This window comes from Phodopus roborovskii, unplaced genomic scaffold (assembly GCF_943737965.1).
Source record: "Phodopus roborovskii unplaced genomic scaffold, PHOROB, whole genome shotgun sequence".
In the NCBI taxonomy this organism is placed as follows: Eukaryota; Metazoa; Chordata; class Mammalia; order Rodentia; family Cricetidae; genus Phodopus; species Phodopus roborovskii.
The window spans coordinates 31804001-31831009 of NW_026126517.1; the positions used below are offsets into that span (position 1 = coordinate 31804001).

The window sequence follows — 27009 nt, forward strand, 5'->3', positions numbered from 1 at the left end:
GACCGCAGCGTCTTGCTTGCTGAGTGAGGAGAGCAGATCTGCTTTGGGAGGTCCAGTCGCGGCGGGTGAGCCAGGATGGGGGGGAGGCTGAGACCGGCCCGGGGTCTCCGTGACCGAACGTCCCTAAGAGCGAGCGGCAGGCTCCTGCTGCCCTCGTGCCCCTCACACTCGCTGCTTGTTGACCGGGCAGCTCTCTGTCCAGCCCTGCTGGGGCTGGAATCACTGAGCGCAATCCCGAGGGTCCCACCCTCCTTGGGCCTGCTTGGTGTGGGGTGGATGTCATCCCAGAGGCTCCCCAGAGCCTAACCAACACAAGGCCGGGAACCCAGCTGTGGGTCACCTCCCATCCACCGTTGTCTTTTCTGCAGCTAGACCCTCTGGAGCAGCGGGAAGTGCTGTTCCAATCGCCCTTGGAAAACTGCTGTCTAGAGTCCCTGCAGCCTGTGAACTGTGAGTGGTGGCCAGCATTGTCTCACTAAATAGATTCAGGGAATACAAGTGCCTGCTTCCCAGCCTTGGAAGCTCATAGCATAAGGGTCGCAGAAGACCGACTTGGAAGAAGTGCTAGGGCAGAGTTCACGAGACTTGTAATACTTTAGGAAAGGATGAAAGGAAAGACTGGTTTCTGTGGTTTTGCTCTCTCTCTCTCTCTCTCTCTCTCTCTCTCTCTCTCTCTCTCTCTCTCTCTCTCTCTCTCTCTCTCTTCACGTGTACCTTGTACAAAGTGCAAAGTGGAAGGTTCACTCCCTCTTCATTCCCCTTTTCTTCAGCAAAGATTATGGAGTCTGGTGCCAACCTCCTGGTTAGAATCCCTTACTGATTGAGGGATTTTCCAGGACCTAAATATTGTTGGCAAGAAGTACACTAACACCTATATAGGATTTGGATTCGCCCTCCATCCTTTCCACACACGTTTGGTTAAAATGGAAATCTCTGATAAAAACATTTCTTTGTGTGTATTTACTTTCGGTAGCAGGTTTCAATGCATGCCTTTTCTCTCATGATGTGGAGTTCTTTGTGTGTACAATGAAAAGACAAATACAAGCTCAAATGAGAACTTTTAACAGCTTAGCTATCGGTGCCAAAGGGACTTTTAGAGATGGCATGGCTGAACTCTTAGAGGCCACATGACTGAAGTTTCAGAGGTTGGTAGCCCAGCTGTGGCTGGAACAACTTTCTGCAGCTGAGCACCTGTTTAGTGCACCAGGTTGTCTTGTGACCAAACCTGCCAATAATACCTTGCCCTGCTTAGCAAACAAAGCTCTGCAGAAGGATGCTTAACAAACCCCATTTAAGGTCATGGGAACATTTTCTGGAGATTGGCCTTCACTTATTGCCTCTAAAAATATTTTTAACTTTAAGAACGTTTTTCTTTTTGAGACAAGTCTTCTGCTGTAGCCAGGACTAGACTGGAACTCAGTAGGTATTCCAGGATGAACTTCAGCAAGCAGCAATCTTTCTGTCCCTGTCTCTGGATTGATGAGACAAAAGATGTGCTCCATCACACCCAGCTCCTTATCAAATTCCTATCAAATTCAACACTGTCTTTTTTAAAGATTGATTTATTATGTATACAGTGTCCTATCTATATGTTTGCCTGCACATTAAAAGAGGGCACCAGATCTTATTATAAATGGCTGTGAGCCACCATGTAGTTGCTGGGAATTGAACTCAGGACCTCTGGAAGAACAGTCAGCGCTCTTAACCTCTGAGCCATCTCTCCAGCCCTCAACACTGTTCTAATACCCTTAAATTCTTCCAGAGTTGAGAGGATTTCATCTTGGAGTATACACACACACACATGAAATGTTTAAACCTCCTTGTAAAAGTCTTAAGGCTAAAAGCAGTGTGACAGGATGTATTAGTTTCCAGAAGTTTCAGGTGCAAAGATTGTTTTGAAACCCTGTTTAGTCTTTGTGACAATATGTTTAGTGAACAAAATCTGAAGAGTTTAATTTGCTTTCTGAAAGCAAATACTATGGTCAGAAGGTAAACATGAGAAGTGATATTCAAGAATACAATTTAAACTGGGCGGTTCTGGCACATGACTTTAATCCTAGCACTCAGGAGCCAAAGGCAGTCAGATGTAAGTGAATTTGAGGCCAGCATGGTCTGCCTGGTCCATAGAGCAAGTTCCAGAACAGGCTTCAAAGCTACATAGAGAAACCCTGTCTCGAGCCTCTGCCCCCCCCCAAAAAAAAGAACACAACAACTTGGCTGGGGACTTAGTTCACTTGGTAGGATGCTTGCCTAGCATGTATGAGGCTTTGAGTTTGATCCACACAGCACCAAATCAGCCAAACAGTGGTACATACCTATAGTCTCAGAATTTGGGAGGTAAAGGCAGGAGGATCAGAAGATCAAGGCTATATGATGAGTTCAAGGCTACCCTATGCTCCATGAAACTTGTCTCAAAAAACAAAAACATAAATGAATGCAACAATTTAGAATTACAGGCAGTACCAAGCCTGGCTTTTTTATGGTGGTTGTTCATGCGAACCTCATACTCACATATTGGTCACCTTACCCTGTGAGCCATCTTCCAAGCCTCCAGACACATCTCTTAATTTCTTTGGCCCTACATTCCCACCTAAAGTTGGTAGACAAGAGGAAGGATTGAATTAGATGACAACAAAAATGCCTCTGTGCCCTGCATTTGTCCTTAGAACTTTATCTTCCAGTTGGGAAGAAAATTTAAAAATAATTTATGACACAAGGATTCAATTGCCAATGTTTTTGTTTCTGTATTTTCTGTTTTATTTGAGACAAGGTCTCCCTATATACCTTCACCACCCTAGAACTTGCTAGGTAGACCAAGCTGGCCTGGACTCCAAACAGTCCTCTACCCTCTGCTTTCCAAGTGCTGGGATTATACACATGGGGCATTGTGCCCTGGTAGAACATCAATTTGTTTCTTTTAAAGATTATTTTAATTTTTAAATGTCTCTGTGTGGCTATGATGCACATGTAACTGCAGATGCCTACAGAGTCCAGAAAAGGGTGTCAGATCCCCCTGGAGTTACAGGTGAGTATGAGCTGCTCACCGTGAGTGCTGGAAACCAAACTCAGATCTCCTGAAAAGAGCAATAAGTGCTCTTAACTGTGGAGCCACCTCTCTCATTCACTAATTTGATTTTTTAACTTTATAAATAAAAATCTAGAAGCATAGACTCAACATATAAAAACAGTGGTCTGCCTTGATAATAATCATTCAAATAAGTGTCTGTCATTGTAATATGTCTCTTTTCTGGCTGTTATTTTCCCCCTAGACATAATGTCAAATGGAGATGGCCAGCAGTCACAGGCTTCCACCAAGCCCACTTTTACTGAGATACAAGCCTCTGCACTGGTAGAATCAGTATTTGGGTTCAAAGTTTCTAAGATCCAGCCACTCCCTAGCTATGATGACCAAAACTTTCATGTTCACATATCAAGAACCAAAGACACTACAGATGACCCCGTCGAATATGTCCTCAAAATAAGCAACACAGAGTCTAGCCAAACTCCGGACCTGATTGAAATGCAGAACCATATCATCATGTTTTTGAGAGCAGCTGGATTTCCAACAGCCTCTGTGTGCCGAACTAAAGGGGACAACACGATCTCGCTCATGTCCATTGGTAAGAGATTCCTATACTGTCATATTACTGTACACTGGCTACAGGTTTGGAAATGGTTTGAGTTGAGATCTAGTATAAATTTAAATTTTCTTTTTATAAATGTCCTAATAAATAGTACCTGTGAAAATCAGGAGGACATGTTCTGATCTTTCTTAACACAAAAAGATTGTATGTGTTGCTCGGAATCAAACCCAGACCCTTGCACATGCAGGCTCTCATCTGTGCGATTGGAGCCTTTTTAAAATTTGTATTGCTCCTAAAAAGAATAGATAAGAGAAAAGAAGATGGTGAAGACCTCACACTTTAAAAATTCCAAGAAACTGATCTCAAGCAGCTGCTTGCTAACTGAGGCACATCTCAGCACTCTTTAAAGGGGAAAGCCTCAAGTCCCTCAGATGTGTTCAAGTGCTGTGCCTCAGGTCACATACATTGTAATGACAATCCGGTTTAAAATGCCTGGTTGCTAGTTTCATGTTCTTCCTACTACAACACAGTACTAGCATATGCAGCCAGTCTAATAAATAAAAGCACGTACTTGAGGCTGGAAAATAAACTTTGCAGAGTGCTTGCCTAGCATGTGCAATAGCCTCTATTGTTTTTTTCAAGAATGATTGACAAGATGTGTCATTCCTTCAATCTAGATAGTGGATCTGAAATCAAGAGCTACTTGGTAAGAATGCTCACTTACCTCCCAGGAAGACCCATAGCTGAGATTGCTGTCAGCCACCAGCAATTATATGAAATAGGAAGGCTAGCTGCCCAGTTGGATAAAACATTGGAGGTAAGAGTTGGGGGTCTTATTTTGTTTGTAAGGGATTTTTGTTTGTTTATCTTTTGTTTTGTTTTATTTTGTTTGCTTTGAGATAGAATCTCACTGGGTAGCTCTGGCTGGCCTGGAGCTAACTATGTAAACCAAGCTGACCACAGAGATCTGCCTGCCTCTGCCTTGAAAGGGCTGGGCTAAAGGATTAAAGATATGCACCACCATGTCTGGCTAGCCATGATAATCTTATGAACATTATGCTTTATTTATTCATTCTTCTTTGAGACAGGTCTCTTACAGTACAGGGTGGCCTCAGACTCACTGTACAGCCAAAGATTACCTTGAACTTCTGATCTTCCTGACGTTATCACCTGAGTACTGGAATTATAGGCATGCACCACCATGCCTAGTTTATATGGCCCCGGAGATTGAGCTTCAGTGCACGCTAGATAAGCACTCCACCAATTATACTGCCTCCCTGGTACATTTATCCATCTTTTATTCTTGATACCTAGCACTGTACATTTGACACCCTGGAAGACTTCATTGTTCAAAAGTAGCACCTAACTGGTTCTAAAGTTAGGAGTGCATTGGTTAAAAAGCAAAGGAGGAAGGAGGACATTCCAGGTGAAGGACAGAACACATGAAAGACAATGAAGGACCATATTCAGGAACCTCTGGGTAATTTATTGTGGCTGTGATATATAAGGGTTATAAATGAGGCAGATGAGATAAAATTGAGTATATAAGGTGGAGTCAGATAATAAGATATGCATTCTGTGTCAGTAAGGAATTGGTTTGTCCCTAACACTGGGAGGCTGATGCCACCTAGACTACACTGTAAGACCCTGTCTTCCCACCCTCCAAAGTAAGGAATCTGAACTGTATTTTACAGGCAGTAGGGATCCTTGGGAGGTTTTTTTTTTTTTTTTTTTTTGTTTTGTTTTGGTTTGGTTTTTTTGTGCAAAACCTAATTGTAGCACTCTGAGAGCTAGAAAGGTGAGGCACATCTAGGAAGCTAATTCAGCAGTCAGATAAGCAATAGTAAAAGCCGATTAAGGGCTTGAGTTAGGGAAAGGTTGGACGTGGTGGTGCACATCTTCAATCCTGGCACTTGGGAAGCAGAATCAAGAGGGTCACCACAAGTTCAAAGCCAGTCTGATCTACTTAGTGAGTTCTAGGTCAGGACTCTGTAGCTAGACTCTGTCTCACAAGAAACAAGCAAACAAACAATTTTAACGTTTCAAGAGGCTTAGTAGAGAACGCAGCCATATTTAGTGTTTGTTTTAATGTTAAGTTCCGGCTGGGGAAGGCTTGAGCAAGGCATGGATTCTAACCTAGGCTTATTCTGAAGCAAAAAGCAATTAAGTAAGAATGAAGTAAGAGAGGAAAGGGATGGGACTCATTCTTTCATTCTCAGAAACATATGTGTAGTCTGCTAAAAGTTAGCAAACAGAAAACAGAACATTGATCTATGTGGCAGTCATTATTCTTGAAATTTTCCTAATAGGAAGAGTTTTTAGGGTCTTATTTTTGTTTTTTTTTTTTTTAATTGTTTTTGTTTTTTATGCAGTCTATGCTTACAAGGCATGGTGGTATATGTCTGTAGTCCCGGCACTTAGGAAGCTAAGAAAGGAGGGTTGCTGAAAATTCAAGGCTGGATTTAGCTATATTCTGACTCCCTGATGAAAGAAAGGAAGGAAGGAAGGAAGGAAGGAAGGAAGGAAGGAAGGAAGGAAGGGAGAGAAGAAGGAAGGAAAAAAGGAAGATAAAGAAAGAAAGAGGGGAGAAGAAGAGAGGGAGGGAGGGATGGATAGAAGGAGGGAGGGAGAGAGGGAGGGAGGGATGGATAGAGGGAGGGAGGGAGGAAAAAAGAAAAGACGAAACCAAGAGTCTCTGTCACTTAATTGACATATTCAGACTAGTTTACTTTTTTCCCCATTGGGGTATATGTGACCATGTACAGCTCCCACATGTGTCTTATGTTTGATACCCACTGAACTCCCTGGAGTAGACACAGTTAGGTCAATTGGAAACCATTTGACTCTTTTGTGTCTTGCTTGTAAACTTTGAGAGGTGGGGTCAGGCCTGGGTTTACTCTAAGAATTATGTAATGCAAAGCCCCTTCTGAGTTCTCGGCCCAACATCCTATAAACTGGATGTTTGCCAGAGTGGTCAGTAGCCATGGACACTGTTTCCAGCCTTGTGTATGTGCCCCATCTAATCCCTCCAGACCTTTCAGATGGTCCTTCCCTCAGACTTAACTTGTGGGGCGTGTACCAATGCATCAAATTCTCAAGGAGGGCTTGTTGTTCTCTCTGCAGCTCTGACCTTTGGAGTCTGTCCTACAAACTCTAGCAGCCTTGGTCTTCCTGGACTCTCAGCTCTCTCTCTCTCTTCAACTCAATTGAGCATTCTGGGCTCTTCCTGGGTTTTCCCTCTGCAGAGTCTCTGTCAAGGTAGTGAGTGGGAACAAACTCATTTTATTTGTCTGTCTTCATAACTTAATGCCAGTGATTTAATTTTATTCAGTAGTTTAACTTTTATAACTGGGCAAACCAAGTTTGTTACTCCTCTTGGCCAGAATGTCAAGGCCATGTGACCATCTATACAGTATTAATTTACCCTGCTATCCCAAAATAGAAGTAACTCATTTCTTTTCTGGTTAAAAAAAAAACCCTTTAGTAACTCATTATTTAAGAAAACCCAGTAGAAATGCAAAGAAAAATCAAAAGTTATCAGTAATCCCATCCTCTGGAATTGATGTTCAACAAGTGTTTATAAACTTTTTTCTAAAGCACTCTGTTCACATATTCAACAAATAGTATTGCATATGGCTTTGGGTAGTACACATATTTTTTAAGCATTTCAGTCAGAACACTTTAAACTTAGTTTGAGCAAATTCATTTGTGGATGTTCATTAAAATATCCATTTATGGCACTACAAAGATGATTCCATTGGCACAAACACAAAGATGTGAATTAGGATCCCAATACCCACATAAAAGAATGGCAGCCTGCCTCCCAGAACTGGGGAGGAAGAGAGAGGGGGCTTTCTGGCCAGCCAGTCTAGCCAAAGAGGGAAGTCCCAAGGTCAGTTAGAGACCTTGTCTCAAAAAATAAGATGGAGGGTCTGGCAAAATGGCTGAGTACTGAAGATTCTCGACACCAAGCTTGAGACCCACATGGTGAAAGGAAAGAATTGACTCTCACAGGTTGTTCTCCAAACACCACACTCATTCCCTGGCACACATACATACATAAATGTTCTCGTGTGTGTGTGTGTGTGTGTGTGTGTGTGTGTGTGTGTGCGCGCACAACATATATCCATATCCATGCACATGTGTGCATAACATACATGTGTAAATAAATAATTTTAAAAAGTAAAATAAAATGAAGAGCAACTGAGGAAGATGGCCACTGTTGACCTGTGGGTTCCAGGTATACACACATGTGCATGAACTTGTATACACATGTACACACACACACAATATCTACTTATTAATGTCAATATATTTGGAATTTAATTAGTTATTTTACATTGTTTATGACAGGGTCTTTTAAAAAATAGATTTATTTATTGTATGTATGTGAGTGTTTTGCCTGCATTTGTGTAAGTGTACCTCATATGCCTGGTGCCCAACGAGGCCAGAAGATCCCCTGGAACTAGAGTTATTGATGGTTGTGAGCCAGTGTGTGGATGCTGGTAATGGAACTCCAGTCTTCTGCAAGAGCATCAGGTTCTTAACCACTGAGCCATCTCTCCAGCCCCTGTGACAGGGTCTTTCTACATATCCCTGGCTGACCTGGAACTCACTATGTAGACTGTGATAGCCTTAAACTTATGGCAATCCTCCTGCCTCTGCCTCCTACTGGGATGACATGTATATGCCATCATACCTGGCTTAAGTGTATTTTTAGAAGATTTTTCTTCATATGTTAATTTTAGTCAGAAAAACCTTTTTAGTGGTATATTATCCAGTATTATATCTATATTGTCCCTACAGCATCATCAAAATATCTCACAAATATGCTGTTTCAATAAGTATTTCTTATCTTTCTCCTTTATCATTTAAAATAAATGTATTGTGATATAATTGAGGTATAAAACATGTTATAAAATGCATATACTATAAAATAGTGTCTATAATGCCTATTATCAGATCACTGCAATTCCCAGCCCCAATAATTGTTGATATTTTTTTCCCTATGAAGCTTTTAGATTGATATAATCCTGTTTATTCTTTCTCTGAAATGATATATGACAGCAAGAAAACATTGACAAAGCCATTCTCGAGGAGTTTTATGATTTCAAATCTTGGCATTTGGATCTTTTGTCTATTTGGGGTTGATTTTTGTATGTGGTACAAGGTACATGTGCAATACCAGTGCTTTTCATGTTGAAGTCCAGTTTTCCCAGAACTGTGTGGAAGACCCTTATCCTTCCCTCATCTGGAGACATTCATTTAACTCCTGTATTTCAGCCCTCCTTTCCCATGTCTCACTTAGCAAAAATGCTGAGGACACGTAGCAGCCTTGGTATTTCTGTTGTTAGATCATTCAACTTGTTAGTCTTAAACATTTACTCCTCTGCATTTCTCTCCAGAGGCTGTAAATAGTTTGCCTTTTGCTAAATATTTGCTACCATGTAAATGTTGGCATACTACACACCCCTCTTTTTTTTTTTTAACCTGGCCATTATGACTAACTACAATGAACATAATAGTACAGATTTTTTTTCTAGACAGAGTTTTGTTTTGTTTTGTGGAGTGTGTGTGTGTGTGTGTGTGTGTGTGTGTGTGTGTCCCTAGCTGTCCTGGAACTAGCTCTGTAGACCAGGCTGGCCTCAAGCTCACCTAGATTCACCTGCCTCTACCTCCTGAATGCTGAGATTAAAGGTGTGCAACACCACCGCTGGCCTAGTACAAATATTTTTTTATGAGGTTGTAATTTCATTTTCCTTAGGTCTGTGCCCAAAAAAGATTGAACTGAAGGGGTCACATGATAGTTATGGCTTTAATTTTTTAGGAATTTTCCATGCTGTGTTTTATAGTGACTCTACATTCTTGTCAACATATACCCAGGTTCTCTTTCCCTATACCCTCCCAACACTAGTTATCACTCATATTTCTGATAGTATCTGTCTTTACAGGTGTGAAGTGACATCTCATTATTGTTTGTAATTTTTTTTTTTTTTTTTTTTTTTTTTTTTTTGCTCTTTGGCCTTTTTGGTCTTTTGAGCCTCCCCCCCTCCAGCTCCCAAATAAATTACACAGAGTCTTATTATTACTTACTAATGTCTGGCTTTAATTCGGCTTGTTGCTAGCCAGCTTTTCTTAAATTATCCTGTCTACCTTTCCCCCTCCGGGCTTTTATCTTTCTTCTGTATATCTTTCTTTCCTTCTTACTCCGTAGCTGGCAGGGTGTCTGGGTGGTTGCTGACATCCTCTCCTTGTTCTCTTGCTCCTCTCTCCTTCCTTGTTTCTCCTTCTATGTATCCTCTCTGCCTGCCAGCCCCTCCTGTCCTTGCTCCTGCCTTGCTAATGGCCATCCAGCTCGTTATTAGCCCATCAGTTGTTTTAGACAGGCAATGGATCACAGCTTCAGTGAGTTAAACAAATGCAGCATAGACAAAAGTCACACACCCTAAAATAATGTTCCACCACATCTCATGGTGCTCCCAGTTTCTATTTCCCTGATGGTTATTGATGGTCACCACCTTTTTGTGCCCATTGAGCATTTTTGTATTGTCTTTGGAAAAAAATGTCTGTTCTAGTCTTTTGTTCACTTTTAAAATTGAGTTACATTGTTTTTCTTGCTACTGAGTTTACTAATTCTTTACAAATATTGCATACTAGCCCTTTCTCTGTATCTCTCTGAACTATTGATTGAGATTAAAACTGTTGAGTTTGTGTGATTATGTTCATGCATGTACATGTTGTGTGTGTATGCGCTTACATGTGTGCAAGTGCTTGTCAAGGGCAGAGGTTGATATCAATGTCTTCCTTGATTGCTCTCCATATTTTTTGTTATTTTTTAAATTTTTCATATTTATTTAGAGTGTGTGTGCAGGAGCCAGTTCTCTCCTTCTACTACATTGGTTCCGGAATCAAACTCAAATCATCAGGCTTGGCAAAGTGCTTTTCCCTGGTAAGCCATTTCACTAGTCCTCCACCTTATTCTTTGAGATGGGTCTCTCACCAAGCCTGGGAATTTCCAATTGGCCACACTGGCTGTCCAGCAAGTCGCAGGGATCCCCCTGTCTCCATTTCGCGGTGTTGTTGTTACAGGCCTGTGCCTGTCATCAGATCACTGCACTGAGTGCATTCCCCAGTCCCAGGGCTTGGTTTTTCTATGCTTTTATATTGGTATAATTCCATCTGTTTATATTTTCTCTGGGTGTGACAGGCAAGAAAACATTCACAGAGCCATTGTCAAGGAGTTCTATGATCTTGACATTTGGATCTTTGGTCTATTTGGGGTTGATTTTTGTGTAAGATACATGTCCAATATCATTGTTTTCATGTTGAATTCCAGTTTTCCCAGAACTGTGTTCAAGAACCTGATCCTTCCCCATGGTGTCTGTGTGGTGCCCTTGTTGAACACTACTTGGTACTGAGTTTTTGAGGGTTACTTATAGATTCTCTGCACTGTTCCTCAAGTCCTTGTATCTGCTTTTGTATTAGTAAAATGCTATTTTTGCTTCTATTTGTTTTCTGATGTTGGGTATTGAACCCAGGGCAACCTTCATACTAAGTACATGCTCTACCTCTGAAATATACCCTCAACACTCATACTGTTTGCATTATGATAACATTGTAATATAATCTTAAATCAGATTAAATTCCTCTAACTTTGCTTTTCTCCTCAGAATCACTCTGGATATTTGGAGTCTTTCATAGTTTTATACAAGATTTTTTTCTATTTTTGCAAAGAACGCTATTGGGATTTTGCCAGGGCTTCCATGAACTCATTTATCTCTGTTCCTCCCTTCGGCCTGTTCATGGGTTCACTTGCATGCCTCTTCCTCCTGAAGCTTGAGATGGCAAATGCAGTTTCAGAGGAGACATCCCCACATGACAAATACTCAGCTGTTCAATTGGTCACCTGCAGCCCTGCTGTGCTACCTGTCTTAGGTTGTCATGTGGAAAACAGGGGTGCCCTGGGGGACACAGAGAATGATTCCCTGCTTGGTATCACAGTGCCTTCTGACATACTTTATCCCCACTGCCTATGTCCTCACTGACTTCCTACCATGCTGTAACAGGCAAAGACCCTTAACCTTCCTGTATGTACTGAGCTACAGTGCCTGTGACACTGCTTAAGTGTGCTGTTTCTTTCAGTCCTGTCCCTGCAGTAGAGGCTGAGACTACTCTGTGAATGATGTCGTTGGGCCTCTGAAGATTCCAGCAGCTTCCAGACCTAGGGGATCCAGAGTAGACAGGAGCCCTGACATCACAGGCACCCAAACCGAGACATTTATAAGTCATAGGACTGAATAACACTGGAATTTGGTTGCAGCTTGATTGACAGATGGGTTGGTGGTTGGACTCAGGAGATTCAAGCACAGGGAAGAAGAAAGCATGGAGCAACCTGTGAATATGTCTGTGACCTGAGTTCTGTACTAGAGGAAGCAAAGTTATTAGGAAATGGGAGCCCTGGTGAGGGAAAGCGTGAGGGTGATGACTGAGAGGTGGGTGCCATGAATTAATAAACTACTGCCAATTCAGATTGAAGGAAAGGCCAGAAAAGTCAGGATGGTTAGGTGCAAAATTTATATTTTTGAATAGTCAAACTTTTGGACTGAGGACATAACTCAGAGAGAGACTGCTTCCTGGGTTACCTCCAGCACCACAAAACAAACAACCTAAAAATGTGGCATGTGTGAAACCCCATCATGTATGAGGGTTGTTTTTCCTGGTTCAGTCAATCCATGAATGGCTGACATCTTGATTTTCCTGCTGGGGAAACTAAGATCTGAGATGTTCTGTGGCCTGTTTGCAAGTAGAAGAGGGAGTTGGAACTATTGTCTGTGTGACTCAGTGCAGTCTTCTTGCCATTATAGCCGTGAGAGCTGAGATTACATCATGTGGGTGTCCGGCACTACAGTGCCAGCATTGTGGTAGCTCACCCTAAACCTTACCTGAGTAGACTGTAGTTGGAAAACCAACAAGAGTGTTCTATTTTATTTATTTTAAATAATTTGTTTTTAAGGTATGGGTGTTCTATCTGCATGTACACCTGCAGGCCTGAAGATGGCATCAGATCCCATTCTAGATGGTTGTGGACTTGAACTAAGAACCTCTGGAAGAACAGTCAGTGCTCTTAACTGGTGATTTATCTCACCAGCTCTAAGCACTTATTTATTTATTTATTTATTTATTTATTTTTTTAGACAAGGTCTCACTATGTAACTCCGACTGTCCTAGAACTCACTATGTAAACCAGGCTGTCCTGGAATACATATAGATCCACCTGCCTCTGCCCTAAAAGTACTAGGATTAAAAGCACGTGCCATCACACCTGGCTTTGTTAATTTGCTTTTAAAAAAAGATGGAGAGATGGCTCAGTGCTTAAAGGCATATATTGTTCCAGGGGACCCAAGTTCAGTTTCTAACACCCACATGGGTGGTTCACAACTGCCTGTGGACTCTGTGGGCACCTGCATTCACATGTACATATACACACAAGACACATACACAATCACACATATAATAGACAATTAAAAATAAGAAAAGAGGCTGGAAAGAATTCAGTAAGTGGAGCATGAAGACCCGAGTTGTCTCCTCAGAACTCACATGAAAATACCAGGCAAGGTGGCAAGCTTATAATCCCAGTGCTGTGGAGGGATCGGCAGGAGGATGTCTGGAGCTTTGGTTTAGCCTAATTGGCAAGCTCCAGACTATCTGACCTCTACTGACCAGTGCACATACCCATAACCCATATACCCATAAACACATGCACTCACATAAACACACACCTGCCTACCCTGTACACACCAAATAAAAATAAAAGTAACATGAGATTTAAGAAGAGTGGAGTAACATTGAAGAGCCGGAAATGAGACCTTTCCTTCTACTATTGCCTCTATTCTGAGTCACTCTATCTCCAAAGCTATAGCTCCTGGTGTTTTGGTGCTAACCCTCTGTGGTGGTATTTAACTCACCAGAAAGTGGGGAGGTTGAAAATGGTCTCAGGAGGAAGAGTTGAAAGAACTGGAGAGGTTTCACCAGCTGAAGAGAGGATGCTGAGGGCACAGGTGTGCTGTCCTCTAAGCAGCTTCCAGGCCTGGGGGGATGCAGAGCAGAAATGTACCCTGATACAGATGGACCCACAGCAGGGGCACTGATGGAGAAGCAGAGGTTAGCTTAGTGAGAGGACAAATCATCCTAAGGCAGTACCTCCCATGCATACATCCCCATAGACAGGGCTGTGAAATACTGACAAGGGGTTGAAATTTTAGTGGAGTGATCAGGAAGTCTGTGCAGAGGTGTTTTTTCCCCTCATAACATCACTGTGGAAAGGGCATCCTGGAAGAGAGAAACAGCATACACCAAGAATGTGAGGTTCCAGGGAGGCCAGAGTGATGGAACTGAGGGAGGATGCAGTGAAAACTGACAGGGGCCAGCCTTGTCTGGCGAGTGGGGGAAAACAGATATTTTGACTTGTTTGTTTAACAAAACTATTTATTTGCTCTCTCTCTCTTTCTCTCTCTGTGTTGTATGTCACAGTGCAAGGGTAGAAGTATATAGGGCAGATGACGATTCTCTCTCTAGAGACAGTTCTCCCCTACCTGGTGGGATCAAGGAATCAAAACTTAGGTCATTGGACCTATTAACAAGCATCTGGGCCCACCTAGCCATCTTACCAGTCTTGTTTTAATTTATTTTGTGTTTGTTAGTTAGTTAGTTAGTTTTTGCCCAAGCTGGCCTGGAACTCATTGTGGTTCACTGTCTTAGTCAGGGTTCTGTTGCTGTGAAGAGATACTATGACCACAGCAATTCTTATAAAAGAAAACGTATTATTGGGGCTGGCTTACAGTTCAGAGGTTTAGTCCATTATTGCTGTTGTGGGAAGCATGGTGGCACACAGGCAGACATGGTGCTGGAAAAGGAGCCAAGAGTTTGCATCTGGATCAGCAGGCAGCTGGCCTGGCTTGAGCTTCTGAAACCTCAAAGCCCACTCTCCAGTGACACACTTCCTCCAAGGCCACCCCTACTCCATCAAGGCTACACCTAAGACTTCTACTCCCTATGGGCCCATGGAGGCCATTTTTATTTAAACCATCATATCCACCCATGCTGACCTTGAACTTGGAGTGATCCCCTTGTCTCAGCCTCCTGAATGATAGGATTGCAGGTGTAAGCCACCATGCTAAGAGCAGTCTCCAGTTCCTTTTGTAAGCACTAGTTAGCAATCCCTGTCTATGAGCCTGACACAGTGACATATGCTTCTAATTCTAGCACACATTTAGGGGCAAGGGCAAGAGGATCAGGAGTTCAAAGTAATCCTTTCATACATAGGGAGTTCAAGGCCAGAGTGGGCAATGTAGGACCCTGTCTCAAAAAACTTAAAAGAAGAAAAAAGAAATTCTGTCTTCATATCAGGGAAGATCAAGTAAGATGGGACTATGCTCCCAAAACTATAAGGTCTTGATCAAATGAAAAGTAACTTAAGATTTTTGCGGATTTTTAAAGAGAGACATGTGTCTTGAAGGAAAGATCCTCTTATCTCAGCCTTCCAAGTATTCAGATATGTGTCAATTTATCTATCTTGCTTTATGGGTTACCATAAATGAGGCAGGACAGTTGCCAGAAGAGAGTGGGAGAGTGCCATCTGCCTCCTCTAGTGGCAAAAGACAGATCTCTCATAGAGTCAGAGGGTATCAAGAGACTGTTTCTTGCTTTTAAAAAATTATTTATTTATTTTTTTGAGGCAAGCCCAGACTCACTATGTGGCCAAATATGATTTTGAACTTTTTTTTTTAAGGCAGGGTTTCTTTGTCTAGCCTTGGCTGCCCTAGATCTAACTCTGTAGACCAGGCTGGCCTCAACCTCAGAGATCTGCCTGCCTCACGAGTCCTGGGATTAAAGATGTGTGCCACCTCTGCCTGGCCTGATTTTGAACTTCTGATCTGCCTGTATCCACCTCTCAGGTGCTGGGCTTACAGGCATATGGTGCCATTTCTAGTTTTATCACTGGGATAGAGAGTAGGACACTGTGAGTGCTGAGCACTCTACTGTTTAAACTGCATCCTATTCTGTTTCTTGCTTTTCATTCAGGAATTCCATCATCCAAAGTTAAATCTTCTTCATCGGGAGAACTTCATCTGGAATCTGAAAAATGTCCCTCTTCTAGAGAAGTATATAGGTGCCCTGAGCCAGAATCGAAACCGGGAGATTGTTGAACAGGTCATTCAGCTGTTCAAGGAAGAAGTAATGACCAAACTAAGTCATTTTCGAGAATGTGAGTATTTCCCCAACCAAAGTATGTACTTTTCTCACCCTTTAAATTGGCAAATTTCATATTGTCAGGGAAATATGAAGGTAATACTTAGATTAATCATACCATAAGATGTTTTTGTTCCTTTTATTTTTACAAGAATAGTATCTTCACTATTCTTTTTTTTTTTTTGAAAGATTTATTTATTTATTATGTATACAGTGTTCTGTCTGCATGTACCCCTACATGACAGAAGAGGGCACCAAATCTCAATATAGTTGGTTGTGAGCCACCATGTAGTTGCTGGAAATTGAACTCAGAACCTCTGGAAGAGCACCCAAGTGCTCTTAACTTCTCAGCCATCTCTCCAGCCCAACTTTACTATTCTTAAAATTGCTCTATTTGAAGTTTGTTGTTGTTTGGCCTGTGTAGTTTCACAGAAACCCTCCTGTATCAATCTTACATAAACTTGACCAAATAATGCCAGTTTCCAAAAGAGGTTGTATGAATTCACGCTGCTATGTCAGGGTGTAGACATCCTTATTGCACTACCATTTTAACTTTTGACACATATTTTTCTATCTTATTTTCATATTCTAGTTTCTTATTGTCATTTTAAAATACATTTCTCCATTTAGCTGGCCATTGTGACGTGCTATTCAAGTCTTTTGCCTATTTTTCTTAGTATTTTTTGTCTCATTGATTGAGGAAAGTTCTAAACATGCTCCAGATGAATCCTTTGTAATTAATAGTTATATGTGTATAGATGTTTCTCCCATTCTGTGGCCAATTTTAATGGTTTCAAATATTTTAATCTTACATATGGTCAGTAACATATTTTATCATCCTATATTTTGTATTCTTTTGCTTTTTACATTATTTCTATAATCCACATGGGGTTTTACATACAATATGTTTTGCAATACCACTGCTGTTATGAACCAAATGTGATTTGAATTATTTTATTCTTCTGGTCTAGTTGTCTATCTCTATACCTATACAACAAATATCAGTTTAGATTATGTCTCTGCTCCATTCTTCCTGATGCCCTTCCCCCCTGCAACTAGTTCACCTTCTGCTTCCATGAAACATGAATTCCATTACCTTCTCTTTCCCCAGATGCTTTTCTTAAGGTCTCTTCTTCCCTCTCTTGGGCTTTCTTCTACATTCATGCCCTGCAACAAATACATACACACACAAATTAAATCTAGAGTCTACATATAAGACATGCCACATTGTCTTTTTGAGTATTGTTTATTTCATTTTAACATAACAATCTCCAGTGCATCCATTTCCTAGCAAATACCATGATTACATTTTTTTACATATGGGCAAATAAAATTCCATTATGCATGTGTACCATGTTTTCTTTATCCATTTATCTGTTAATGGATATCTAGGGTGGTCTCATTTCCTAGCTATTTGAATAGTTCAGCAATAGACATGGAGTGTACCCTTGTGTACACTGGTTTTGAAGTTTCTTACTTTGAAGCAACAATCATTTATATTCACATGTCAATAAACAAGAAAGATCACAAGCTACAATACCTTTTTTTTTTTTAAGTATAGTCCAGCATATTCTTAGATAGGAGAATTTGTGAATGCCCCAAATATTACTATACAATATTAATTTCTTGAACTTAGTTTTTGAATAGAAGAGAACTTATCTTCCATCTTGCTCTTTTATATAAGAATCTTAACTGCCAAAGGTGGAGGCAGAGGCAGGTGGATCTCTGAGTCCGGAGACAACCTGGTCTACAGAGTGAGTTCCAGGACTGCCAGGGCTACATAGAGAAACCCTATCTCAAAAAACAAAACAGAACAAGATATTGACTATTTTTCCCTTTGTATTTCCACATCAGTTTTAGGATCAGCAAGACATAGGTTTAAAAAAAGTCTGTTGATACTTTGGATTTCAATTGGTTTGTAGTTAAATTTGAAGGGAATGGTTATTACAGTATGTTTCTAAAACTAGTCTAATCTGTGAATAAAGTCAATGTCTCCATTTACATATACCCATAAGAGATCTTTATCCCTAAGATGTAGATAGATAAGTAACATAGACATTGGGTTTTATAAATGTCCCTAACGAGGAATTACATGATAAACATTTTTTAAATTGTATTGTTTATTTTGGGATGCACAAGCTGTAGCACATATGTGGAGGTCAGAGGACAACTTAAAGGGTTTTTTTTCTCTCTCTCTCTCCTTCTTTCCTACTTTGTGGGCCCCTGGGTTGAACTCAGAGCTTGTCAGACATGGCACCAAGCATCTTTACCCATTGAGCCAGCTCACTGGCCCTGTGTATATATTTTGACAATGCCACGGATCAATTGCACATGCTGGACAAATACTCTACCACTCCTGTACTCAAGCCTACGATACTATACTCTTTTCTTCATTTAATATGTTTGATTTAAAAATACTAATATTGTATTTCAGGTTCCACTTTTTGTTTGTTGCTGATATTTCAAAGTGATACTTTATTGCATCCATGAAGGGGGGCTCCTCAGGTGTAGGGCAGGGAAATGAGCCAAGATAGGTGAGGATGAAAACTCAGTTCAAAGCCGGGTGGTGGCGGCGGCCCACACCTGTAATCCCAGCACTTACAAGGCAGAGACGCGTGAATCTCTGTGAGTTCAAGGTCAGCCTGATCTACAGGGCGAGTTCCAGGACTGGTTCCAAAGCTACAGAGAAACCCTGTCTCAAAAAAAACAAAAACCAAAAAACAAAAAGGAAAAGAAAGAAAACTCGGTTTAGATTGACTTTGTCAACCTAGATAAAACCTAAGAGAGTCTGATGCCAGGCAGTTTATAGTCAGATAGTCAGTATATTTAAACACAGTATAATTTGGAAAAAATGTCCTGGTGTAATACTATCTCGGGTGACAAGGAAGCGTAATTACATCAAAACTCAACTCAGGGTTGAAGATGGGATCTAGAGATGGGCTACCTGTACTAGCTTAAGGGCCTAAGGAAGGCTCTGGTCTGGTCTCAGTCTTACAGATAGCACAGAAATCATTTGGGCTATTAGCCAGCCACCTCTGGTGCAGGTTGTGGGAGCCTGCGGGAGCCTCTGGCTATAGAGATAATGTAATGACTAAATAATGTAATATGTTAGCTATCTCTGGTCCTGGTTGTAGCTCAGTATTGCAGTGGTGGGCTGGCTGTAAGGCTCATTTAGAATACTAGCCACCTCCAGTTCTGGTTGTAGGAGTTTGATATGACCTGGCCCAATAGATAACACAGATCACCTGGCCTGGCCCAATAGATAACACAGATCACCTGGCTATTAAACACTTCTAATAACTAGCTTTCTGGATGAAAGAACAGATTTTATATCTTTCCCATTGGAAAAACAATCGTGCATACTTTACATTCCTGGTTTCCCTGGAGATCTATGGGCATAAGGGTCTTCATGCTATGCTCCCAACACATTCATACATTTTATTTTACACTTTGTATTTGTGTGTGTGTGTGTGTGTGTGTGTGTGTGTGTGTGAAAGCCACATTCAGGTACCTATGGAGGTGATAAGAGGGTATTAGATTCCCCTGTAGATAGAGTACCCATGTGGGTGCTGGGAACTGGACTCAGGTCCTGTGGAAGAGCAGGAAGTGCTTTGTAACCACTGAGCTCTCTCTCAAGTGCTCAAATTCAAATACATCAATTAAGTAATTTATCTCAAAATGCTTCAGAACTTATATGTGGACAACAAAATCATCTGAAATGTTCTATAAAGGAAGAAAAAATTCTTTTCTCAAGTACAGTCTTTCCATATAGACCAGCCTGGCCTTGAACCCACATTCCTCTTGGTTCAGCCTGCCAAACTCAGGTTACGAGTATGTAAAACCAGGCCAGGTGAGGCAGTCCTTGTATTTGTTTTATCTCACCAAGGAAACTCTTTCAGTGTTCAATTAAGGATTTATTGTGATTTGTACACATGTGCATTATGGTTTTGGACATGCATGTGCTGGAGTATATTAAGTGGAAGCCATAGGACAACTTTTCAGAGTGATCTTTCCTTGGGGATGGAACTCAGGATATCAGGATTGCACAGCAAGCACTTTTACCTAGTAAGCCTTCTTGCCAACCCTCAGTATTTAACTATTGACTGTGATAGCCAGGCATGAGGTGAACACCTTTAATCCCAGCACTCGGGAGGCAGAGGTAGGGGGACTACTGTGAGTTTGACACCAGCCTGGTCTACAAACAAGTTCCAGGACAGCCAGGGCTACATAGAGAGACTGTCTCAAAACCCTATTAGTTGGGATGTGGCTTTAGCTTGTTGTTGTTAACATCTTTTACATGGTTAAGGAAGCTTTTCTGTATTCCTTGTTTATTTCTCCTTACATCTGTAGGTGTGTCAAATTATTTTAGTTGTATCTAACATTAAATCAATATTGCATTCCTAATTTAAACCCAATATGGTCATTGTATTGTTTCCATTTCTCTTTTTATTATATATTATCTTTTCAGTTTGCTAATGTTTTATTATAACTTACATCTACATTCCTAAGAAACATCTCCTTACAGTTTTTCCCTTTATAATATCCTTGTATAGGTTTAGACTTATAAAATTATTTATATAAGGGAGTTTTTCTATCTCCGTGATTATAAGATTAGAGTAGGGCTGGCAAGATGGCTCAGCTATTAAGAGCACTTGCAGCTCTACCAGAGGACTGGAGTTCAGTTCTTAGCACCCATGTTAGGTGGCTCATAATACCTTGTTACTCAAGCTCCAGGAGATCCAACGACCTCTTCTGACCTGTGCACTCACTCACCTACACATATGTGCCATACACACTCTCAAATACAAATTTACTATATATATATATACTATATATATACATATATATATGAAATAAGACAACATTTTCTTTTTGTACTACTTAAAGTAATTTTCTACTTGGTCAATTTAGTACCGTATCTTTCTTTAGGGAAGTATTAAAATTAGCAGACTGAGTATGATGGCACCCACCTGTAATCCCAGCACTTGGGAGATGAAGACACAAAGATATGGAATTTGGGCTTATCTTCAGCTACGTATCTAGTTCAAGACCAGCTTAGCTATGTGAGCCCCTGTCTCAAACAAAAAACCCCAGAAATTATTAAAATTAGCAAGTTGATTCCTTTAGTTTATATAGGACCATTTAGATTTTTGCCATATTTAATGAGTTGTATTTTTATAGAAATTTACCTAATTCATCTAAAATTTTGTATTTGTAACTATAAGCCTTTAACACCTTTTAAAATTGTATTTATCATTTATTACTGCACTGCCTGCTTTTTTGTGAGATTTTACTTTTACTTTCTATGTATGAGTGTTTTGCTTCCATGTATGTCTGTGTACTTCATGCCTGCAGTACCCAAGGAAACCAGAAGAGGATCGTTGATCCTCTGGAACTGGAGCCACCATGTGGGTGCTGGGAATGGAACCTGGAATCATGGGAAGAGCAGCTGGTGTCCTTGACCCCTGAGCCATTTTCCAGCCTTCTTACTTCTTTTCTGATACCAATCAGGTCTTTAGTGACATCTGTCCTTTTGTTCTGAATGCAGATTACTAGCCCCTTTCCTTGATTTTCCCAGTGGCTCTTACCACAGACCCATCCTTTGGGGAGGGGCATTTTCAATTTTCCAGGCCCTCTTTATTGCATCTTAAATTACTCATATTATTAGCTGTTTTTTTTTTTTTCCCCTAAATGTTTCCTGTTTGCCTTAAAAAAAAGAAACTTCTTGAAAGAGGTGCTTAACTCATGGTATTTTGTGTTCTTTTTCTTTGCCCTTACTTGGACTACAGACACAAAATTAAATATAAGTCTTGATTTGTGATGGCTTGTACCTATTTTTATTTCAAACATGGACACTGTTTTCCTTAGCTTTTCTTCCTCCTCCTGTGTGTGTGTGTGTGTGTGTGTGTGTGTGTGTGTGTGTGTGTGTGTGTGTGTGTGAAGAAAGAGTCTTGCTATATAACCTTGGCTGGAATTCATTATGTAGACCATAAAGGCCTCAAGCTCACAGAGACCATCTACCTCTGCCCCCCAGTGCTCCACCATGCACAGTTCTTTCTTTCTGATATTCAGATTTAAAGTTTGTTTGGGGAAAGATCTATTTGGCTTAAGAATTTATAAAAATCTATTCCAACTAGGGATAGTGGGGCATGACACAATCCCAGCCCTTGGAAGGCTCAGACAGGAAGAGAGATAGGGAATTTGAGGCCAGCCTGGGATACATGGCAAGAGCATGCTTCAAAAACCAAAGCAAAATTTATTCTGTTTTGAGATATTTGTTATTTATCAAAGAATATTTTGTTAGTTTTTAGATTGAAGATAATATATCCCATTATTCTTTTTACAGCTTAATTAGGATATAATTCACAGAAGACGCAATGTATCCATGTACTTTTACAACTCTATGGTTTTATATGTCCATTGGGTTGTGCAGGCATTATCTAATTTCAGAACACTTTATTTCCGCAGTGAGGAACCCTGTGCCCTGTAGCAGTCAGTTCTATCGCTTTTAAATTAGAAAATGTGGGAGTCCGTTTTTGTTTGCTCATTTTCTGTCCAAGCAGGGAGGTGATATTAGATTACTCCTCCTGCTTTGTCTCTTACTGTTTCTGTTTGTTTTGTGCTGCTACCATTATGTGCTCTCCATTATTGCTGAACCCCCTTTCCTCAGTTAGCCTGGATGTCTTAGCCAGCTACCATTTGAAGCACTGGTTTTGGAAATATAGCTGTGTACAGCTATAAGAGAAACTGTGCACACTAAGTTCTAATAAATGTTTTCATTTACTTTTAGATATTCTGTAACTCATTTTAGAATATGTTCTTTTCATCATATTTAGAGAGATAAATTATTTCCTCTGTAATATGAGGGATTATTTAGTTATCACTTCACTGCTGAGTTCTACTGTAATTGTATTTTGGTTAAGAAACACATGTTAGCTAGGCATGGTGGCATACACCTTTAATCTGAGCACTTGGGAGGTGAAGGCAGGAGAATCTATGTGAGTTTGAAGCCAGCCTGATCAACATAGGGAATTCTAGGACAGCAAGGACTACATGGAGAGATCCTGTTACAAACAAACAAACAAAATGAAACATACTCTTTATCACTGTTGTCCAATAGGAGTTCATAAAGTAAATATTGTGTATCTGTATTTTCTAGTGAAACAGTCATCATGTAGCTAGTGAATACTTGAAATATGGCTTGTGCAACAAAGGAACTGAGCCATTCCATGTTATATAATCTTTTTAAAAAATTATCTATTTGGTTTTATTTCATGTGAATTGGATATATATATATATATATATATATATATATATATATATATATATATATTCTATATGAGAGTATTAGATCTCCTGAAACTGGAGTCTCAGTTATGAGCTGCCATGTGGGTGCTAGGAAGTGAACCCAGGTCCTCTGGAAGAGCAGTCAGTACTCTTAACTGCTGAGCCATCTCTCTAGCCTCAAATCTTAATGAACTGAAATGGCCACCTGTGGTTAATGGCTATGAGTTTGAACAGGACAGGTCTATATGCCTGCAGTCATTGACATTTATTTTATAATACTCGAATCTTTATGGTGTGATGTTTGTTACATTTTTGTAAAAAATTCATGTTTTATTAAAGTGAAAACATATGTGTCATTTTGGGGTGTATGCCCATTAGGTCAAGTTTGTCAAACATGTTGAAATTTTTCCATATCTCTTAGTGATCATTTTGTCTGTTCTAACAACAACTGAGTAAAACATACTTTAATATCCTTCTGTGATGTGGAATTTCTGTTTTTCCTTGTATTTCTAATTTTGATATATAAATATATATATATGTGTATATATATTTTTAATTAATTTTATGCTACATTTCTATTAAAAAATGTATAATTTAAAATGTATGGTTGACAATAATGTTCATTAGTATCATTCACTGTGGTACAAGTTAACTGAGCATAATTTAGACAAACCTAATCATATAGAAGTTAAGCTGAGCATGGTGGCTCACACCTCTATTTCCTGCACACAGAAGACTAAGACAGATAGATTGTCGTGAGATATAGGTCAGTCTGTGCTTCAGAGTCAGATCCTGACTCAAGAATGAACTTGTAAGTTACATGTTCTATGTCACCTAGTTATTATAAGGTATGTGACTCCCGGAGGTTTGTTGCTTGTGAACAAACTAATAGTGTCTGAATTCTAAACAGTAGCTTAAATCAGTATTTTTCAAATTGTCCATGAAAAAGACAAGTTTGGGGGTTTCTTTTCTCCCAACATATTACAATTCAATGTATGCTTCTACTGGGCATGCTTGGGTCATAGCTTGTACCACAAGCAGCTAACAACACTAGACATAACTCCAATTGGACTATACTCTGACCAACCAGGCAAGGCCATGTACTATTCTCTTGGATGTCTAATTGCTATAACATTTTCTAAACACTTTCAGTTTCTGGTTTACTTTTGGTTTTGAGACAGAGTCTCTCTCTCTCTCTCTCTCTCTCTCTCTCTCTTTGTGTGTGTGTGTGTGTGTGTGTGTGTGTGTGTGTGTGTGTGTGTCCCCAGCCCTGGATTGCCTGGAACTCTCTATGTAGATCTATGTAGACACCAGGCTGATCTTGAACTCACAGAGATTTGTCTTTCTCTGCCTCCTGAATCTGGGATAAAAGGTGTGCGCCATCACACCAGGCCTATCAGAACTTGTGAGGCTTAGCTATAAATAAAGGTACATGCGTTCCATGTAAGCCTCTGCTTCCTATAATGATATGAATGTGACTCTGTTCTTTTTGCATGTCCCTGGCTTTGAGTGTTTGGGTGTTTGTGAGTACTACAGTCCCCACCTTACCCTCTGCACTGGTGAGAAGCAAGAGCAAAGGAGCCAAAACTCCGCCAGTGTCCTCTCAAGGGAAAATGACTTTCAGAAAACAGTTTCTTATTTTATCTCTTATTTTTGCTCATCAGATTATTTAGATGGCTTTGCTTTAGACAGAAAGAGAATGAGTTGCTAATTTTAAATATCTTTTTAACATGATTTTTCTAATTTCAGGTATCAATCATGGTGATCTTAACGACCATAACATCTTAGTAGACTGCAGCAAGTCATCCTCTGGAGATGCTGTGTATCAGGTCTCTGGGATTTTAGACTTTGGTGACATGAGCTATGGCTATTATGTGTTTGAAGTGGCAATCACCATCATGTATATGATGATTGAAAACACGGATCCTATACAAGTAGGAGGTCACATCCTTGCAGGGTTTGAGAGTGTGATCCCTCTGACTGCTGTAGAAAGAAGCGCTTTGTTCTTGCTTGTATGCAGTCGCTTTAGTCAGTCGCTTGTCATGGCTGCATACACCTGCCAGCTGTACCCAGGCAACAAAGAGTACCTAATGATTACAGCAAAGACTGGATGGAAGCATTTACAGCAACTGTTTGACATGGGCCAGAAAGCTGTAGAAGAAATCTGGTTTGAAACTGCCAAATCCTATGAGTCTGCGATCTCTATGTGACCAGAGAAAAGTTTGTATTTCCTTGGCAATCAAAACTCAGTTAGGCTCAGATCAAATTCATGAAGAACTTTCCTGCAGGATTAAAAAATGATATGGTAAAACAGATCCGTTCTAAATATGAAGGGGCAAAGACAGGTCTAGTTTTTACAGCAACCTTTGGACTGTATTTTACACTTAAGAAAGTGCTACATTAAGAACACTTTCCTAGAGTGCAAAGCCCTGGGCTCAACCTCAGCACTACAGAAAGGAAAAACACATGTACAAGGAAGCATGTCTTTTTGCAGGTCTTGTTTGTCTTTTATATGAACCATACTTGATGATATATGACTTGTAATCAGTCTTAAAGGCTATTCTAGTCCTTAAATCAATGTTTAAACTGTGAAAAGAATACATATGTATAACTATATTCACATGTTTTAAACAATCCACATGTTTTAACCACAACACTAATTCTGTGTACTCTTCTCTCATCTTACCTCTCTAGACACTGTTGCATTTTGTCTTTTTCATATCATGTCACTGTCTTACCTGCTTCTGGTTGTGCAGTTATCTAGCCTGTAAATCTGACCATGGCAGAGACTATGAGAATGTGTGTCTCTTGCACCTGTGATAGTGCCTTTCCCACAGAAAAGTCTAGGGGGAAACACTCGTAGGAGTCATTAGAAAGCATTTAAGAACATTGAGAGAGTAGATCACCTGGAACTCCAGAGACAGACATTGGATAGCAGTGGAACTACATGGAAGAAGGCCATTAACCCTGATATCAGCAAGGTTCCTCAGCAGAGGGGCTCACCATACTGCCGAGGCTTGTCTTCAACTTGTTGGTTCCCACAGCCATCCTGTTCAGCCTCCCAGTGCCGGGGCCATAGCCCTATACCAGATGTTCTTCATTCTCTATACCTGATTGCCTTTTTATAGGAATCTGTGAAGTTAGTGAAATGAAGCCCATTGCATATTTATCTTAAGTTTTACCTCAGTATTTCCTTTACTGATTTCTTTAATGTAAGTAGCTTTTTACTTATCCTTGTAGTGTGGACTTCTTCTTCTTCTTTTCTTCTTGTTTTGAGACTGGATTCCACTGTGTTGTTTTCAGCCAAACTCCTAGGCTCAAGTAATAATCGTGCATCAAGCAACCAAGTAGCTGGAACTGTAGGCATGCACATCACACACTTTCTACAGATAGTTCAGGGTTAGGACCCTGGTCATTCACTCACCTTGTCAGTACTCTACGTGAGTAGGCTCTGATACCATAACTGCTTCTCTGACTGCCTGTCTACCTGCTTAGCTACCTGCCTAAATTTCCCAAACTAGGCATTTCTCTGAGTTTACCTGTAGAATTCATTTTTAGCTTCTCTGTGTCTCAATTTCCTTTCTGTAAAGTCAGGATTAATGGTTTTACCTATCCCAGAGAGTCATTTGTGAGGGTTTTGTAAGAGAACATGGCAACCTCTTAGCATAGACTCTGGCACATAGTAGAGGCACAATAAATTGTTACTAAATAATGAGTCATATTCCAGGTTACCCAAGCTCAAAAATAATAGTGTAACATGCAGCTTGCCTTTCTTACATTCAGTCATTGAGCCCTGATACTTTAACAAATCAGGATTTTAGGGCAACAATCTGGAGCAGCCCTGTCTTTCCTGCTTCATTAATTTTTTTAGTAGTATATACTATGACCC

General features: G+C 40.3%; 1 protein-coding gene across 2 annotated transcripts; it reads left to right on the forward strand.

The window, feature by feature from the left end:
• Window positions 1–25783, forward strand: Hykk (hydroxylysine kinase). 2 transcript variants are annotated; one of them, XM_051197503.1, is made up of 5 exons: window positions 1–65; window positions 3270–3620; window positions 4262–4401; window positions 15666–15849; window positions 24870–25780. In XM_051197503.1, the coding sequence occupies exons 2-5, from the start codon at window positions 3275–3277 to the stop codon at window positions 25328–25330; spliced, it is 1131 nt and encodes a 376-aa protein (XP_051053460.1). In that variant the 5' UTR covers window positions 1–65; window positions 3270–3274; the 3' UTR covers window positions 25331–25780. The 2 variants fall into 2 exon arrangements, with proteins under 2 accessions (XP_051053460.1, XP_051053459.1); XM_051197502.1 differs by lacking the exon at window positions 1–65 and adding an exon at window positions 308–450 and having other exon boundaries at window positions 24870–25783.
• Window positions 25784–27009: the final 1226 nt, after the last annotated feature.

Coding starts and splice junctions, on each gene's coding strand:
- Hykk (XM_051197503.1), top strand. CDS start 3,275: ATGTCAAATGGAGATGGCCAGCAGTCACAGGCTTCCACCAAGCCCACT. Junction 4,402..15,665: donor AGTTGGATAAAACATTGGAG/GTAAGAGTTGGG, acceptor CTTTTCATTCAG/GAATTCCATCATCCAAAGTT. Junction 15,850..24,869: donor ACTAAGTCATTTTCGAGAAT/GTGAGTATTTCC, acceptor TTCTAATTTCAG/GTATCAATCATGGTGATCTT.